General features: G+C 35.7%; 1 protein-coding gene across 2 annotated transcripts; it reads left to right on the top strand.

Annotated features, from left to right (window-relative positions):
• Nucleotides 1-8,112: 8,112 nt before the first annotated feature.
• LOC149496262 (polyadenylate-binding protein-interacting protein 12-like) lies at nt 8,113-13,307 on the top strand. 2 transcript variants are annotated; one of them, XM_089721102.1, is made up of 11 exons: nt 8,113-8,247; nt 8,360-8,955; nt 9,150-9,257; nt 9,382-9,426; nt 9,521-9,593; nt 9,667-9,779; nt 9,951-10,010; nt 10,130-10,177; nt 10,263-10,331; nt 12,766-12,827; nt 12,932-13,307. In XM_089721102.1, the coding sequence occupies exons 2-11, from the start codon at nt 8,434-8,436 to the stop codon at nt 12,987-12,989; spliced, it is 1,158 nt and encodes a 385-aa protein (XP_089577228.1). In that variant the 5' UTR covers nt 8,113-8,247; nt 8,360-8,433; the 3' UTR covers nt 12,990-13,307. The 2 variants fall into 2 exon arrangements, with proteins under 2 accessions (XP_089577228.1, XP_089577227.1); XM_089721101.1 differs by having other exon boundaries at nt 9,147-9,257.
• The last annotated feature ends 4,123 nt before the right edge of the window (nt 13,308-17,430 follow it).

Genomic DNA, 17,430 nt, shown 5'->3' with positions numbered 1-17,430 from the left:
AATCGGGCGTTCGAGCTTAATCACAATTTATTGTCAAAATGTGATTGATTAAGGCTTTTAGCCACAATTATTGATTAATTGGACTTAAGCCAGATTTATTCGAAATAAGGCAATTGAACCGTATTTATTAATTAACTAGGCTCTTTTAGCCAATATTGTCGGATTTAAACTTTAATACCACGATTATTGATTAACCGGGCATTTAAGCTTAATCAAATTAATTAAGGCAGTTTATTTACCAAAAATAATGACGTGGATGCATTTATGCAATTGTAGAATTATTAAGAGTAGAAGAGAAATATGCATGAAGTGCTAAAATTAAATAGGCAGAGTTTTGTTTACATACCTGATTTAATCGACGACCGCTTCTTAACTCCAGATTAAGCTCCTCGCTTAAGAAATATTAATTAATTTTAATTTGTTTAATTTTAATGTCCAAATATCACAATAAAAATGCAATAAAAATTAAATTAAATGCAAAAAGCGGTAAAGAAAACGCAAGGAGCGTGAGAGGGAGAAGGATTCGTCCGTCAACACAGACAGGGGTGCCAAAATTGGACTGAAAATGGCCTATTTATAGGCCATTTTCGGGTCCCGGGCGGCAGGTGCCGCCGGGAGGGCGGCAGCTGCCGCCCGGGGGGCTGGGCGGCAGCTGCCGCCCTGTCGGTGGGGCGGCAGGCCCCGCCCACGCTGGGCGGGGGGTGCCGCCTGGGAGGGCGGCAGTTGCCGCCCCGTCGTGGGGCGGCAGGCCCCCGCCTGGTTTGGGGCGGCAGGTTGGTCCGCCCAAGAAAGCTGGCTGGAGGTGCCGCCCAGGGGCGTGGGGGGGCCAGGCCCCGCCTGCGCGGGCGACAGGCCCCGCGCGTGCTGGGCGGCACGCCTCCCCGCGAGGGGAGACAGGCCCCGGCGCGCTGGGCGGATGGCCTCCCGCGCTTTGCAGTCCCTCCCTCGCTTTCCATTCCCTCCCCCCTGCTTCCTCCCCTCCTTCGCGTTTCTACTTGCCGGGCCCGCTTCCTGCGCATTCCTCTCCCCTCTCTCGAAGCGCTCTGGGCGGCAGGCCTCGCCGCGCCGGCGGCAGGCCTCGCCCAGGAAGTGGCGGCTGCTGCCGCCCTGGGCTGGGCGGTGCTGCGCCGTCCCGGCGGCTGCCTGACGCCGTGCCCGGCGGACTTCTGGCAGGTGCCGCCGTGCTCGGCGGCCGGCGGCAGGCAAAATGTTGCCTCGTTCCGAGGGCCTTTTTGGGAGTTCCGGACCTCTGAAAAATATTCTGGGACCTGTTCCGCGATCCTCGCGATATTCCGGACGTTTTAAGTACCATATTGACATATTTTCGGTGAACTTCCGAAATAGCCTCCGGTCCGGCCGGACTGTTTGCAGTCCGGGAAAACAGGCTTTCTGAGCCTCAAAATTTGGGTATTCACAAAATCAATGTTTAATGAATGGAAAACTTGTTAGTCACTAAAGTGGCCTTGTTTGGATTATTTTAGACATTGATTATGCAGGTTTCAATTGTTCATGTTTGTGTGATGCCGTTAAATGACATGAAAGTTAACAGTGAACAATTGAGATCATTGATTATAACTTGTTAGGTTACCCTAAGGTAGACCATTAATTATAATCAATGACATTAAAGAGACTTATCATTGTACTAATAAATATGAATGTATATCCAAAGATAACATGCATACTGTATGGAGCATTATTGAATGGTTAAAAGTAATAATAAAAAAAAAACGTAACTGGATTCCAAAAAGGTGCACGGGCGTGTTGCAATGAGCACGGCCGTGCCCTAACTTCCAGAAAGAAGCATGGGTGTGCTGCAATGAGCACGACCGTGCCCTGACTTCCAAAGAGAAGCACGGGGCGTGCTTCTCTCTGACTTGCATAAAGGCTCGCAAGTGGCTCCATAATGAAAGTCTATTAAAGTATTTTTCTTCTTGGCATCATTATTGATTAAAGCTATGCATTTAAATATTACCCAAAGGTAAATCTAGATGCATAATTAAAGTTGTTATTTGTTTGAATCCATTTTTGCTTACTCAAAGCATTAACGTATGAGTATATGTGTAATGTTGCAGCTTCCTTTAACATGTTTGCTATAGGCACTGGGTTGATTAAGTTCAATGGACTGAACTATGCTGATTGGTCCGAACAAATCCATTATCAGTTAGGAGTTTTGGACTTGGATCTAACATTAGTCTCTGAAAAGCCAGCAGCCATTATAGAGACCAGCACTAAAGCTGGCAAGTCTTATTATGAGGCTTGGGAGCGGTCTAACAGGCTAAGCTTGAACTTAATGAGGATGACAATGGCTGAAAATGTTAAGCCATCAATGCCCAAAACAGACAATGCGAGAGAGTACATGCTGAAAATTAAGGAATACTCCCAATCGGACATAGCTGACAAGTCCATCGTAGGATCCTTGATGAGTGAGCTGACGACCAAGAAGTTTGATTGGTCACAATCCATTCATGATCATGTGATTGGCATGCAGAATTTGGCAGCCAAACTGAAATCAATGGGAATGGATGTGAGTGAATCCTTTTTAGTTCAATTTATTATTAACTCACTTCCTCTTGAATTTGGTCAGTTCCAGGTGAATTACAACACCCTTAAGGAAAAATGGAACATTCAGGAAATTAAGGCCATGTTGATACAAGAGGAAGGGAGATTAAAGAAATTGAAGGAACACTCCATGGAGCTAGCAGCAGCAATAACAAATCAGGGAAGAAAGGCAAGAAAAGGGACAGTGCCCCAATGAACATTAATAAAGGCCAAATCCGTAAGGAATTGAAGTGCTACTTCTGTAGGAAGAATGGTCACTTCAAGAAGGACTGTCCTAAAAGGAAGATTTGGTTTGAAAAGAAAGGTATACTTTATGTTTCAGTATATTTTGAATCAAATCTTATTGAAGTGCCTAATAATACCTGGTAGTTAGATTCTAGTGCAACTACTCATGTGTCTCATATTATACAGGGATTTCTTTCAATCCAACCCATAAACGAAACTGAAAAGTTCCTATTCATGGGAAACAAAATGAAGGCACGAATAGAACGAATTGGGACTTATAGATTGATCTTGGACACTGGTTGTTATCTGGATCTTGAAAAGTGTCTCTATGTTCCTGAATGTGCTAGAAATCTAGTTTCTGTAGGGAGGTTGGATAATGTTGGTTTCAGTTTTAAGATTTGTAATGGTATTTTTTCATTATACAAACATAAGTACTATTATGGTTCTGGTACTTTGATTGATGGTTTGTATCGTTTTAATCTTGATTCTGAATTTATTGAATCCCTGTTTAATGTTGAACACAATATAGGTAATAAACATAGTGCACATAATGAATGTTCTACTTTCTTGTGGCATCAAAGGTTAGGTCACATATCCAAAGAAAGGATTTTGAGGTTAGTGAAATGTGAAATCTTACCTCAATTGGACTTCACTGACTGGGATGTGTGTATAGATTGCATTAAAGATAAGCAAACTAAGCACACATTAAAGGATCCAGCCACAAGAAGCAGTGAATTGCTTGAACTAATACACACTGATATATGTGGCCCTTTTGATGTTCCTCCTGGGGTGGTGAAAAATATTTTATTACCTTTATCGATGATTTCTCACGATACGGTTATGTATATTTACTGCTTGAAAAGACTCAATTAGTGGATATCCTTGAGATATTCATTAATGAGGTAGAAAGGCAGTTAAATAGAAAAGTTAAAGTGGTGAGATCTGATAGAGGTGGTGAATATTATGGTAAATTTAATGAAAATGGACAATGTCCAGGTCCATTTGCAAAGTTTCTTGAAAGTCATGGCATTTGTGCGCAATACACAATGCTAGGCACACCTCAACGAATGGTGTAGCTGAAAGGCGGAATCGTACTCTTATGGAAATGGTTAGGAGTATGCTAAATAATTGTACTGTACCTTTATCATTATGGATGCATGCATTAAAGACTGTTGTATATTTACTTAATAAAGTTCCTAGTAAGGCAGTTCCTAAGACCCCTTATGAACTGTGGACGGGAAGGAAACCTAGTCTGAGGCATCTTCATGTTTGTGGTTGCCTAGCGGAAGTAAGGATATATAATCCACATGAAAAGAAGCTTGATGCTAGAACGGTTAGTGGATTTTTCATAGGATATCCTGAAAGATCAAAAGGGTACAAATTTTATTGTCCTAACCATAGTACGAGAATTGTTGAGTCTGGTAATGCTCGATTTATTGAAAATGGCCAAATTAGTGGGAGCAGTGAACCACGTAAGGTGAATGTACAAGAGATTTAGATTGAAAATCCAACTCAGATGGACTTTCCTAATGTCTCTTGTTCGATTTTTGTTCCACTTGTTGTATCACGGTTTAACAACATGGTTGAACAACAAAACAACATTCCTAACCAACAAAATGACCATATAAATGATGAACCAGCAAATAATGAACAATTCACGAATGATCAAGTGGTTTCATAAGAAATAGCATTACGGAGGTCACAAAGGCAAAGAAGGCTAGCTATTTCTAGTGATTATGTGGTTTACTCACTTGAGCATGAATGTGAATTGAGTATTGATAAGGATCCAGTCTCTTTCCAGAAAGCCATGGAATGTGATAATTCTGAAAAGTGGTTTAATGCCATGAAGGAAGAAATGCAATCAATGAGTGATAATCAAGTCTGGGATTTAGTCGAGTTGCCTGAGGGGTCAAAACAAGTTGGTTGTAAATGGGTTTTGAAGACCAAACGGGACTCTAAGGGCAACATTGAAAGATATAAGGCCAGACTTGTTGCTAAACGTTACACTCAGAAGGATGTCATTGATTATAAAGAGACCTTTTCTCCAGTTTCCAAAAAGGACTCTTTAAGAATTATTTTGGCTTTGGTGGCTCATTATGATCTAGAGCTTCACCAAATGGATGTAAAGACAGCATTTCTTAATGGTGACTTAGAGGAGAAAGTATATATGGACCAACCAGAGGGGTTTGTGGTCACAGGAAAGGAAAACTTGGTGTGTAAGTTAAAAAAGTCAATATATGGACTAAAGCAAGCTTCCCGTCAATGGTATCTTAAGTTCAATAATACCATCACTTCATATGGTTTTATAGAAAACACTGTTGATCGGTGTATTTATATGAAGGTCAGTGGGAGCAAGCTCATTATGTTAGTCCTATATGTTGATGACATTATTTTTGCTGCGAATGATGTTGGGTTGTTGCATGATGTAAAGGGTTTTCTCTTTAAGAACTTTGAAATGAAAGATATGGGAGAGGCATCCTTTGTGATTGGAATAGAAATATTCCATGATAGATCACAAGGACTGTTAGGATTGTCTCAAAAAGCTTACATTGATAAGGTACTAGAGAGATTCAGAATGAAAAAATACTCCGCAAGAATGGTTCCAATTCAGAAAGGAGATAGGTTCAGCGAAATGCAATGTTCTAAAAATGATTTGGAACGTAAAGAGATGGAGTCTATTCCATATGCGTCAGTGGTTGGGAGCTTAATGTATGGTCAGACATGTACTCGATCGGATATTGGTTTCGCCGTAGGAATGTTAGGGCGACATCAAAGTAATCCATTGGAAAGCTGCAAAGAAAGTACTTAGGTATTTACAAGGCACTAAGGATCATATCTCACTTATAGAAAGTCCAGCCATCTAGAAGTGGTGGGATACTCGGATTCAGACTATGTCGGTTGTGTAGATTCAAGAAAGTCTACATTTGGCTACTTGTTTCTTCTAGCTGGAGGAGCAGTATCATGGAAAAGTGGAAAGCAGTTAGTCATTGCTACTTCCACTACGGAGGCTGAATTTGTGGCATGCTTTGAGGCCACTGTTCATGCATTGTGGTTGCAGAACTTTGTCTTAGGTCTAGGCATTGTCGACAGTATAGCTAGACCGTTGAGAATTTACTGTGATAATTCCGCAGCTGTCTTCTTCTCTAAAAATGATAGGTACTCTAAGGGTGCAAAGAACATGGATTTAAAGTATCTATCTGTGAAAGAAGAAGTGCAAAAACACAAAGTGTCAATTAAGCATATCGGTACTGATATAGCGGATCCGCTAACTAAAGGCTTACCGCCCAAAATTTTCGCTGGCCATATTGATAGAATGGGCATTATAGATAAGTCCTTGTTAGCATGATGTTCAGACTTGTATATATATATACATATGGTTATTTTGTTCATATTATTGTGACACTTGAGAATTCAATTAAAGATGTATTTTTGCTTATTTATGTGTTATCCACATTATAGATGTATACAATAATGGTTTGAGTGAGATAACAATAACATTTGATTGTGACAATGTATTGTTTGTTGAATAGTTTCTCCATTAAAGTTTATGAATTGAAGTGCTCTGTGATATATTGAAGGAATCATTTCGATTTATGACTTTTGACCGCCATAATCCGATCATCTTAATTCTAATTAAGGTAAACATGATAGACTCAAGAAATGCACATGGGCCAAGTGGGAGATTGTTAGATTATTTAATAGTCTATATGTGACCCATATGATTAAAGGGCTAGTTTTAATTAAGGTGGCCCAAGATGATGGTTATTGGGCTTAATGGATAAGAGCCAGTTAGGGTTTTAATACCCTTCCTCTACCTTATAAAAGTAAATGTAATCGACAGCTTAGGGTGAACACAGAAAAGAAAACAAAATAGAGAGTGTGACGGATGTCTCAAACACATACGGTGATAGCTTGTTTGAGAGAGCTCATAAAAGAAACTCCCGTAGTTGTTAGCTTGTTTGAGAGAGCTCATAAAAGAAACTCCCGTAGTTGTTGATTATTCTCTAACCATTGAGAGAAAACTTACAGACAAAAAGCCAGAGTAAGAAACATAGATCTGCTATTACGGTGAGAATCGAATTGCTGTAATGAGGTAACTCATAACATAGATCTGCTGTTATGGATCAAGGTACGCTTCCGCTTATTGTCTATTTCTATCAAACAAATTCTATGAATAATAGATCTAGACTATATTAAAGATTATTTAACACTCCAGTGATGACCATTAACCCTATGGAAATTACCAAAAAAGTATTATATTTTTAAATCTACATTCTTCATACAACTATTGGGTATAAAAGATTTACATAAAATAAAAAATTGAAAGCTAATAGAATTAAGCATTATTGAAAGGTAAGATAAAGGCCATGTTCGCAATAATTTTTGAGCTAACTTTTAATCTTTTGATCAAGTTAAAACTCTATCTATATTAATTGTAGCGTTTGGGGACATAACTTTTATAGTAACTTTTAAAGGTTGATAGAACTTTTTATGAAATGTTAAACACTTTAATGTTTAGCTTTTAGTTTTTAATTAAATTTTTTTTTTAACAATCATAACCATTGTTTTTTCCTCCGAATTCAATTAATTAAACACTAGTATCATTTTTGTAATTTTAAGTTAAAAAGTTAATAAAATAATTATTTTTACCTAACACTTTTAATTTAAATATCTATGCAATACCCACTCGCAAAAAATTAACAACTAATAGAACATTTAATAATTATTACAACTACTAATAGCTATTAAAACAATTAATATTGCTGAATAGACTAAAAAAACTAATTAGAGGTTACTCGACCCATTACAAGAGGAAGATAATATGAGCTTTGGAGGCAGAGAATCCATAATAACTTGTTTAAAAGTTTTATAATAACTAAACTTTAGAATTTGTAATTTAAACGACTCAAAAATTTAAAAGTTAAAATTTTAGTTGTATTATATTAAGTTTCAAAAATTATCAATATTATATATTGAATATTAAATTGAAAATTAATTAAATTGACCAATCAAAATGTAAAATAATAAAAAAAAATTTTAAAAAAAGAAAAAAAATAGAATGTTGAATAAATAAAGCGCTCAAAACTTTTTCAACTAGTTTTCTTAATATTTCAAATAACGAAAAATCTGGAAAATATTTTTAAATAAAATATTTTTAACAAATAAATAGAGCCCATAAGGAAATTAAAAAAAAAAAAAGTCTAATTCTATCTTTTCTAAGATTTTACCGCATCAAAAAATTATGCTTCAGTTTTGGATAAATAAATAAATTATAGATAAATAGGTATATTATAAATCAAAATTACTAATATTTATTTTCATATTAATTAAAAAAAGCAAAAATCATATTTGCTATTAAACTTATCATACCTTTCCTTTGTTCTTTTGTTTCCATTCTAACAAGGACGATCGTCAAGTGGGTTTTGCTCTGCTCTTCCATTTCCATCAATGGAAACCATTTAGGTCAGTATGCGGTCTTCTTACAAGTAATTTCTATTTTCTTTTGGATTTATCATCTGGGTTCTATTTGAAATTTTGGTTTCTTCAATAAAAATCATAACTTGATCAATTACAGAAAAAAAGAAGAGAAGTTTTGTGGAGAAATCTGAATAAAGGCGATCTTTGATACAAAAGTTGTGAGTTTTGATCATGGCGGTTGCTGAGAATGCTGGGGCTAGAAATGACGCTTCCGGTCAAAATTTTGATAGCACTGCAGTATCATGGGAATCGAAGGGAACACACGATCTCGAAATATCAACACCCATAAATGAATCGGTGGTCAACACTAATGAATCAAATTTTCAGGGTCAAGATCATGATCAGAGTGTTACTGGCAAGTGTGAGCAGCAAGAGAGTGCAACTGCAGCGGCCACTTTTAGCAATGGCAAGAATAATGGTAACCAGATGCAGACTGGGTTCGGCATCAGTCGTGAGCAGATGGTGGCAAAATCTGTTGGGCACGGGACCAATCATCAAAGGGCTAAATCTAATGGGCTGAATGATATGAGTGATTTGGTGGAGATATTATCCAAATTGAATCCCATGGCTGAAGAGTTTGTCCCTCCTTCGCTTGTTAATCATCACGGCTATCTGGGTAATGGGCTCGGCTACACTAACAATTTTGCAGTGCAAACTAATCCTGGGAACGCCAATGGAAATAATACTAAGAGGGTATGTTTGATTTCCTTTCTATTTTTTCAGATTAAATGTTTTGCCTTATCATTGCTGAAAAATGCAGGGAGAAGATTGATTGTGTGGAGTTTATATTTTTATTTGGGTATAGAGTTATATAGTGAAAAAAATTGATCATGTTTGCTATTTATTTATGTCATTCTTGTTTAGAATTTATTTTCTTGTTCTAGAAGAAGAACAATTATAGCCAAGGAAGGAGAAGGATTAATAGCAGGACAAGTATGGCACAGCGTGAGGAGGTAATCAGGAGGACTGTTTATGTTTCTGACATTGATCAACAGGTAAAAGTCACATATGACTCTTCTATTTTCTGTTCTCATTTCCTTTTACTGAGATTTCTTTATACCTTTGATGATTGCTTGTACATTGATTGTCAAATCATTATTTATCTGGGTTCTTATATAGGTAACTGAAGAGCAGCTCGCAGGCCTCTTTGTTCACTGTGGACAGGTATCCAACTTTGTTTCCACGTTTTAGCACTTTTAATTCTGCTGATGGTGGATTGTGGTTATAGCTTGTTTAATTTGTTTCCTTTTCGGCAAAGGTGGTTGATTGTCGTATATGTGGTGATCCTAATTCGGTCCTCCGATTTGCCTTCATTGAGTTTACTGACGAAGGTATTGTTGAAAACGAATATACCTTATCCATCTTGACAAACACGTGTTAATAGTTTATGAGTTGTGCTGGCAGATGGGGCTAGGACTGCTTTAAATTTGTCCGGGACTGTGCTTGGATATTACCCACTAAGGGTGCTGCCTTCCAAAACTGCAATTGCACCTGTTAACCCCACATTTTTGCCACAGGCGAGGACTTATATATAACGAACAATGTCATCTGTCTGATTTTAGTGTTTTAGTATTTATTAAATATTTAATATTTAGATTTAGTTATTTAATATCTAGAGATTGAATTAATGGTGGAGTTTTATTCTTATATATGGCTTTCTAATGTTATCATGATCGTGCATTCTACAGTCAGAAGATGAACGTGAGATGTGTGCAAGGACTGTTTACTGTACAAATATTGACAAGAAGGTAATTGTGGAAGTTGCACAATCTTTGGGATTGTTCTGGATCTTCGTAACTGCAATATCTGGAATCCTTCTTCTTTCTCGTTTTCTTTTCTGATTTTTTTCTTTGTTCATTGAATGCAGGTTACTCAGGCAGATGTGAGACTCTTCTTTGAATCTTTCTGTGGAGAGGTTTGTTGATGGTTTAAAAGGAACTCTGAACACTACTGTCTTTCAATTGTGGACTATACCTTATTTAACATTTTGCTTTAAATAGGTTCACCGTTTGAGGCTTCTTGGAGACTATCATCATTCAACTCGCATTGCTTTTGTTGAGTTCGCAGTGGTAATTGATCTCTACGAATCCCTTATTCTTACTTATGGAATGGATATGGCTTGGTGTTTTTTCTGAAGTATTGGCACAATAGTTGATAGATATATTTCTGCAATCTATTATAACTCTAATTTCTTTATATTCTTATTATCAACTTTGATGCCATCTTACTGTTAGAGTTGGTATTCAAACTGGTGTTTCAGTCTTTCTTTACAAATATGCATTTGAAGCTTTATGATTTATTCTTTTCATTGAAGTTCTCTGTATATTTTTTATTATTATAGTACATAGGACTGGATCAGAATAGGTTCTTGTTAGTTGATATTCTTTATTTCAGAAATATTTGAAGGTTGAGATCTCTTGATTTACAAATATTCATAACTGAGTGAGAAGTCCTGCTACAAACATCAGTAGGTTTTCAGTGTAAATCTACAAGTCTATGAACTTTATGATACATGTAGTTGATGTAGGACTTGTCCAGCAAGTAGCCTACTAGTGCTCTTATGGTGGTTAAATCTTAAGCAATTGGTGGGTTTTAGAGTTAAAAACAATGGAAAGGGATTTTAGGGTCAAAGTTGAGGTTGAACTAAGGAGACAGAAGGGAAGAGGGACAATGGACTATGTCACCCTTGTAATTATAGATATCAAAAACTTGTTCTCGGTCCTATTAATCCCATTCCCTAATCTGTATTACAAGGTTTTTAATTGTTTTAGTTGACATGTTTTTGTCTTGTCATACAACTCTTCATAGCTAAGGAGAATGAAGATTTCTCTTTTTATTGTTCTCTAGCTAGAAGTGGGATCAGCAGGAAACAGGATGAGGGAATAACAAAGTATGTATAGGATGTAGGGAATTAATAGAAGTTCATTAAAGCTGGAGTCCATTCCAAACATGTTTACCACTTTTTCTTGACTAAGGCTGTGCTTAGTTTAAATGAATGTTATGTGTAGAATGCATTTTAAATAGAGTTCTGCATAGAAGGCAAGAAATGAATTTCCATGTTTGGATCTAAAATTCGAATAATAACATGAAAATTTCCTAAAACATGATTGAAAGAGAAGAAATAGAGAGAAAAGAGAGACGTAGAGAGAGAAGGAAATAAATCGAGAAGAGAAAACAAGAGAGAAGAGGTGAAAGAGATGGGAGATGAAGGAGAGAGAGAGAGAGAGAGAGAGAGAGAGAGTGATGAGTGCATAGCTGATACTCAAAGGGCATTTTGGGTATATACCAGGAAAGGGAAGCCAGCTAAGAGAATCATCCTTGGGAATGAAGAAAAGAGCAGTTACACGTCAGCATAGTTTGTTACTAATTCTGTGTATATATAGTGTACGGTTTGGGAAAGGGGGATATCTTTTTCTGTCATCTATGTAATCAGCATTCTTGCTGTATCGGGCTCGTCCTGGGGGTTGGTTCAGCCAATCATTTTATCCTTTGTTTTCCTTTATTGCTTTCCCTAAACTCTTGTAATTCAGCAAGTTCAACAATACAAATTAATCCCTCTCTTCCCTACAATCTGTTTCTTCTATTTCCTGCTAAAATATTGATTTCTCTGGTTGGTTAACATTCACTGATTCTCCATCAGAGAAAGAGGATGTGAGTGGATGATGTCCATTTTGGTCTGTGATTTTAGTTGTACAAGTCCTGGGAAATTTATTTGGAAGTCCACCAATTTTGATGAAATTGTGATAGTTATGTTCATTTTTATATAATTGAATTCCTGGAATGTGGAAATGGCAATTATGAATATAAGTGAATTGATTTAGACAGTACTGTTTATTTGTCTCGTGCCCCGATTCATCATTTCTCTGAACGTGTTTATTGTTTGCTTTGCAATCAATCACATAAACATGCAGTTTCGTATGTTTGAAGTTTCTGCTTTGCAATCAATCACATAAACATGCAGTTTCGTATTTTTGAAGTTTCTGGCTTACGTCTTCATTGAGGTTGAGTTTTCCCTTTCATTTTATGTTATTGAGTTACATCTTTGATGTTGTTACCTTGTGCTCTTTTTCTTTAACACTGGATATGATTATATGACCACATTTTTTTTAAACTGATGTTCTCATAAAGGTTTAAGAATATGGTTGGTAGTTTTTGGATCACTACCATGCGTGTGGTCTCTCTCTCTCTCTCTCTCTCTCTCTCTCTCTCATACTTGTTTATATAAGAGATAATGGGGAACATGAATGTCTGCTTAAAACTTAAACTACCATCATCTGAATGTTGTAATATCTTCTTGTATGTCCACTATGTTGAACTGAAATAATCTTTATGTGATATTGGCCATTGATCTCGATGCGTCTGGAGGAGTTATTGCCTATTTTGGGCTTAAATCTTATCAACTTTTCATGTGCAATTGGTTATGCGTAAGCATCTCCCTTATGCTGGTTTTCAAACTCTTGCATGAATAATAATGTACTTTATGTTGTCTTTTAATTCTTGCAGGCTGAAAGTGCAATTTTAGCACTCAACTGTAGTGGTGTGGTTCTGGGATCCTTGCCAATAAGGTAGTATTGGAAGAACTATTTTTGTTTTTGCTGGAATTTGGCCTTTCCCTACCACAAACATCTTAAAGTTTCTAAGCCACTCCATTTTTTGTTTGTGTGTGCAGGGTGAGTCCATCAAAGACACCTGTTCGGCCTCGCATTCCTCGCTCTCCATTGCACTGAATCAAATGCTTAGTGCTTCATGGACTAATCAACTGCTGATATATTTATATATATATACATATGTAGATACTGAAATATTTACAGGTACTTGTGGCGTTTATGTCGTATCATTTTGTCCTTGCATCTGAGCCCGGTATCTTTGTTCCAATAGGGGAGTTGCTTATGTTTTTTCCTTTTCTCCTTAGCTAATAGAGTTGGATGGGATTCTGAGGATATGAATGGTTTTATTTATGTTTTACAATGGACAAGTGAACAATGACTGACTTTTTACAAATCTTTCTTTTTATGATATTTGATAGTTTTCTTGTCTTCTGCTCATTTTGCGCACATTCTGTTCTTCTGCTGTTTTGAAATTTCAATGGTTAGTTTCCCTATCTTTCAGTATTGCAAATGGTCAGTCTGCTATTTGGTGGGTTATATTGTCTCGTATATGATGCATTTTAGATCAAGGTAAAATTACTATTTAAGTCTCTATTATCGCAAAATGCGCTATTCAGTCTGCTTTTCCTCAAAATACATTATTACATTTTGAGTTTTTGCCATTATTTGTATTGGAAAGGCAAACATACCCTTCTTTTAAACGTTTCTATTTCCTCTCTCTCCTTAAAATAGTTTCCTCCAGCAATAATTTCATAAATAAGGTTGACAGTAAGAAGATGTCCGCAGATGCTTCTCCTTGAATGAATAATTTCCATTCGTAAGATGAAAAAGGAGCAATACACTAAAAGGCATATTGCTTGTTTCGACCTAGAAATCTAAAACCTTTTAAAATAGGGAAATACCCTAAAACTAGGGGAAGACAAGTTAAAGCTTAAAGCTTGGAGTGCAGTTATAGAAACAGAGAGCAAGAGAAAAAAAGGAAAATGGCGAATCTCCATTGCAATTCCTTCTCTCTTCGTGACTCTCTTTTTTCTCTGTATAATAGGTTCTAATTGGCTGTCGGCTGCTCCTTGTTTTTTAGTGTATTGATCTTTCTTTAAATTAATTTGTTTGCTGTGAATATTGATAACGACTTTTATATAAATTCCAGTTGGATATTTTCGCAGGCAATCAAATTTTAAAGCGTCACATTTTATTTTTGTTTTCTAAAATGTGAAAAGGTTGGAGAATCTTCAAATGACATGGAGAACTTTTAATTCTATTGGTCTGATTAAAAATATCGTTAAGGATAATTTGATCTTATTTTTAGTTAAATTTTGATAGGTTATATTAATTTTCTATTTGAATTTAAATTTAAATTCTATTAAAAATTTTAATATAATTATAATTAGAAAATTGTCTAATAATTAATATTTATAACTTTTAATTTTATTGATTGATTTAATATCATTAAGGATAATTTAATTTTGATCGGTTGCATTAATTTTCTATTTGAATTTCAATTCTATTAAGAAGTTTAATATAATTTTAATTAGGAAATTGTCTAATAATTAATATTTATAACATTTCCTCAAAAAAAAAAAATATTTATAACATGCTACATAATATAGTTTAATTTTAATTGGTCATATTAATTTTCTATTTAAATCTAAATTCTATTAAGAAATTTAATATAATTCTAAATAGAAAATTGTCTGGTATTTAATATTTATAGCATACTACCTAATGTGGAAAGCTAAACATCTTCCTCTTGCTAGTAGAATTACGCTTACGAAGGCTATTCTTATGGCTATCCTACTTCTGTGTTTCAGACGGTTTCTGTTCCCCTCTCTATTTGCATGGAGATTGAGAAGCATTGCAGAAAGTTTATTTGGGGATGTAATTAACAAAAGCGAGGTCTTTCGCTTATTAGATGGGATCATATATCTATCAGCCTAAGGAGTCAGGTGGCCTGGGATTGAGGAAGCTTCAGCCCTTTAATGATGCATTTATTATTAAGCTTGCGTGGGGTTTCATTGTTAATAATAATGCTCTATGGGTGCAAATGTTACGAAGAAAGTACACCAAGGGGATGACCTTTTTCCTGCTTAGTTCAAAACAGTGGGTTCCTTTTGGCTTTGGCGGAACATTGCTCGTCTCTGGCCGGTCATATTGCAGGGTGTTTACTAGTCCATCGGGAACGGCAAGACCATTCGCTTTTGGCAACACTCGTGGATTCAGGATATTCCCCCCCTTTGGACCCTTACTTCTGTCCCGATTCTGCCTGAGGAGTTCGATAAGGCATTTATTTGAGGATATTCTTCCGAATGCCATCCTTGAAAGTATTGCTGGATGTGGAAGTCATGTTTTATCTAAGTTTGAGGATTCGGTATTCTTGGGTCTTTCATCAAGCGGTACCTTTTCCATCAAGTCTGCTTATACTGCGTTAAGTAGTCATCTGTGGGTGGATAAAGCTGCGATTTTGAAGATGTTTGGTCTTGGCAAGGGCCTGAGCGTATCCGGACGTTTCTCTGGATAACTGTTCATAATCGCTTGCTCACTAATGTTGAAAGGAACCGTTGTCCCTGGGCCTCTAGCTCAGCCTGTGCGATTTGCATGGTTCATGATGAAACGTTTCTTCATGTCCTTAGGGATTGTATGGTGGCTCGTAGACTGTCTGGTTACTCTGGCTATGAGCATGGAGTTCTTCTCGATTATGGAAGTAGATAGGTGGGTGGATTTCTACTATTGCTTTGGCAGATGGTAGTCCTTGGAACTTTATTTTCGCTGTAGGCAGTCGGTTTCTTTAGAAATGGAGGAATCAAACTATTCTCTGTCTGGAGATAGGCCGACCGACTGATCCTGCAGGAGTGGTTCGTACATTTGTTAGGAATATTCAGGCTTCGCAACAAGATATTGCGCTGCATCTGGGTGGAGATAGGGAATGGAGGTTTCTGGGTTGGAGTCCACCGACTGTGGTGTTGGTTCAAGCTCAACTGTGATGGCTCTTTAATTAGGAATGATGGAATGAGATGGTGCTATGAGTTCGCTTACAACTTGGGAAGCTGTTCCATTCTTATGACAGAGCTTTGGGGTTTATTTCTGGGTTTGCATTTGGCTTGGGATAAAGGTATGCGTAAGCTGCTTGTGAAGCTGGATAATGCTCAAGCTTGTTCGCTGGTTAATCAGGCTAGTCTTGCTCCTTCTCCGGTATATAATCTGGTTTTGGAGGGAAGAAAGTCAATTAAAGGAGAGTAAATTTTCTTTTCCCTATATGACATTTCTTGAAAGTCCGCTTGCTGCCTCAAAGAAATAAGGAGGTCCATATCACGCATATTTACAGGGAAGCAAATACCTGTGCAAATTGGCTAGCCCATTATGGTTCGACTTTGCCTATGGGAAACCATATCTTTGAGTCTCCTCAAGACTTGGTTAGTCTCCTTCAGCATGATAGTTATGGGGTGGCATATCCTAGATACATCTTGATCTAATCTCTGTTCTTCTCTTCTTTATCCAAAAAGAAAAAAAACATACTACCTAATCTTAATTAATAGAACAAATAGCGATTAATGTTATATAAGAATAATAATAATAAGCAAAGCCAACCCAACCCATATTACCTCTTTCCAACCACCAAACATATTGGTTTTCTAATTCTTACAAATATGATAGTTTTCTTTACATATTAGAAGCTTTCAAAGAATTGAGTATGTTTAATAAATTATCATGTATTGTACCTTTGTATAATTAGATTTGTTTTATTTAATTTATAATATGTTACTAATTACAATTATTAAGTCTCAAGCAAAGGTAGTTTAATTTTAATTAGTTATGTTAATTTTCCATTTTGATGTAAATTCTATTAGGAATCTAATTTTAAATAGAAAATTTATTGTATGTAATTAAATACTATATTTTAATATATTTATTTTATCTAAATAGGAAATTTATTTTATGTCATTAAATATTTATTTTAATATATTTATTTTATATTAAATAATATTTTGTTAAATAATATTTATTTTGTTAAACGGGTTTGTGTATACTTCTATTTATAGTTATGAAAATTGAAATTTGTATTAAAAATCATATTTATATGCAAAAAAAAAAAAAAAAAAAAAAATAAAATTGCATCATTAATGCTTAAGCGGAAAATTAAGTATATCTAAGTTAAAGGCCAATTTTTTAAATTAAAATATTTTGTAAATTTAATATATGACTAATTATTATTCGTCCCAAAAAAATTATTCATCTTTTTTTTTTTTTTTTGCATTATAGTTAATTCTTAAATTGTCTATTATGCCTCTTATTAAATTGTATCTGATTTTCAATAATGCTCATTACTTCTTACTTATTATTCTAATATAATAATTGCTTATGTGTTATTTAAAATGGACATAATAAGAATGTTATATCAATAAAATTGTTCTTTTAAGCATAGTAATTGCTATTTTCTAATTTATGTGAAAATAGAAAGTGGACTATTTTTTTGGGATAGAGGGAGTATCTAAATGAAAAACTAAATTAAAGGCCACTTTTTTAAATTAAAATATTTCGTCAATTTAATAACTAAATGGGAAAC

Source organism: Jatropha curcas, chromosome 5, assembly GCF_041381405.1.
Source record: "Jatropha curcas cultivar XTBG-Jc1 chromosome 5, XTBG_Jcur_1.0, whole genome shotgun sequence".
Lineage (NCBI taxonomy): Eukaryota > Viridiplantae > Streptophyta > Magnoliopsida > Malpighiales > Euphorbiaceae > Jatropha > Jatropha curcas.
This window is presented reverse-complemented; position numbering and strand designations above follow the sequence as displayed.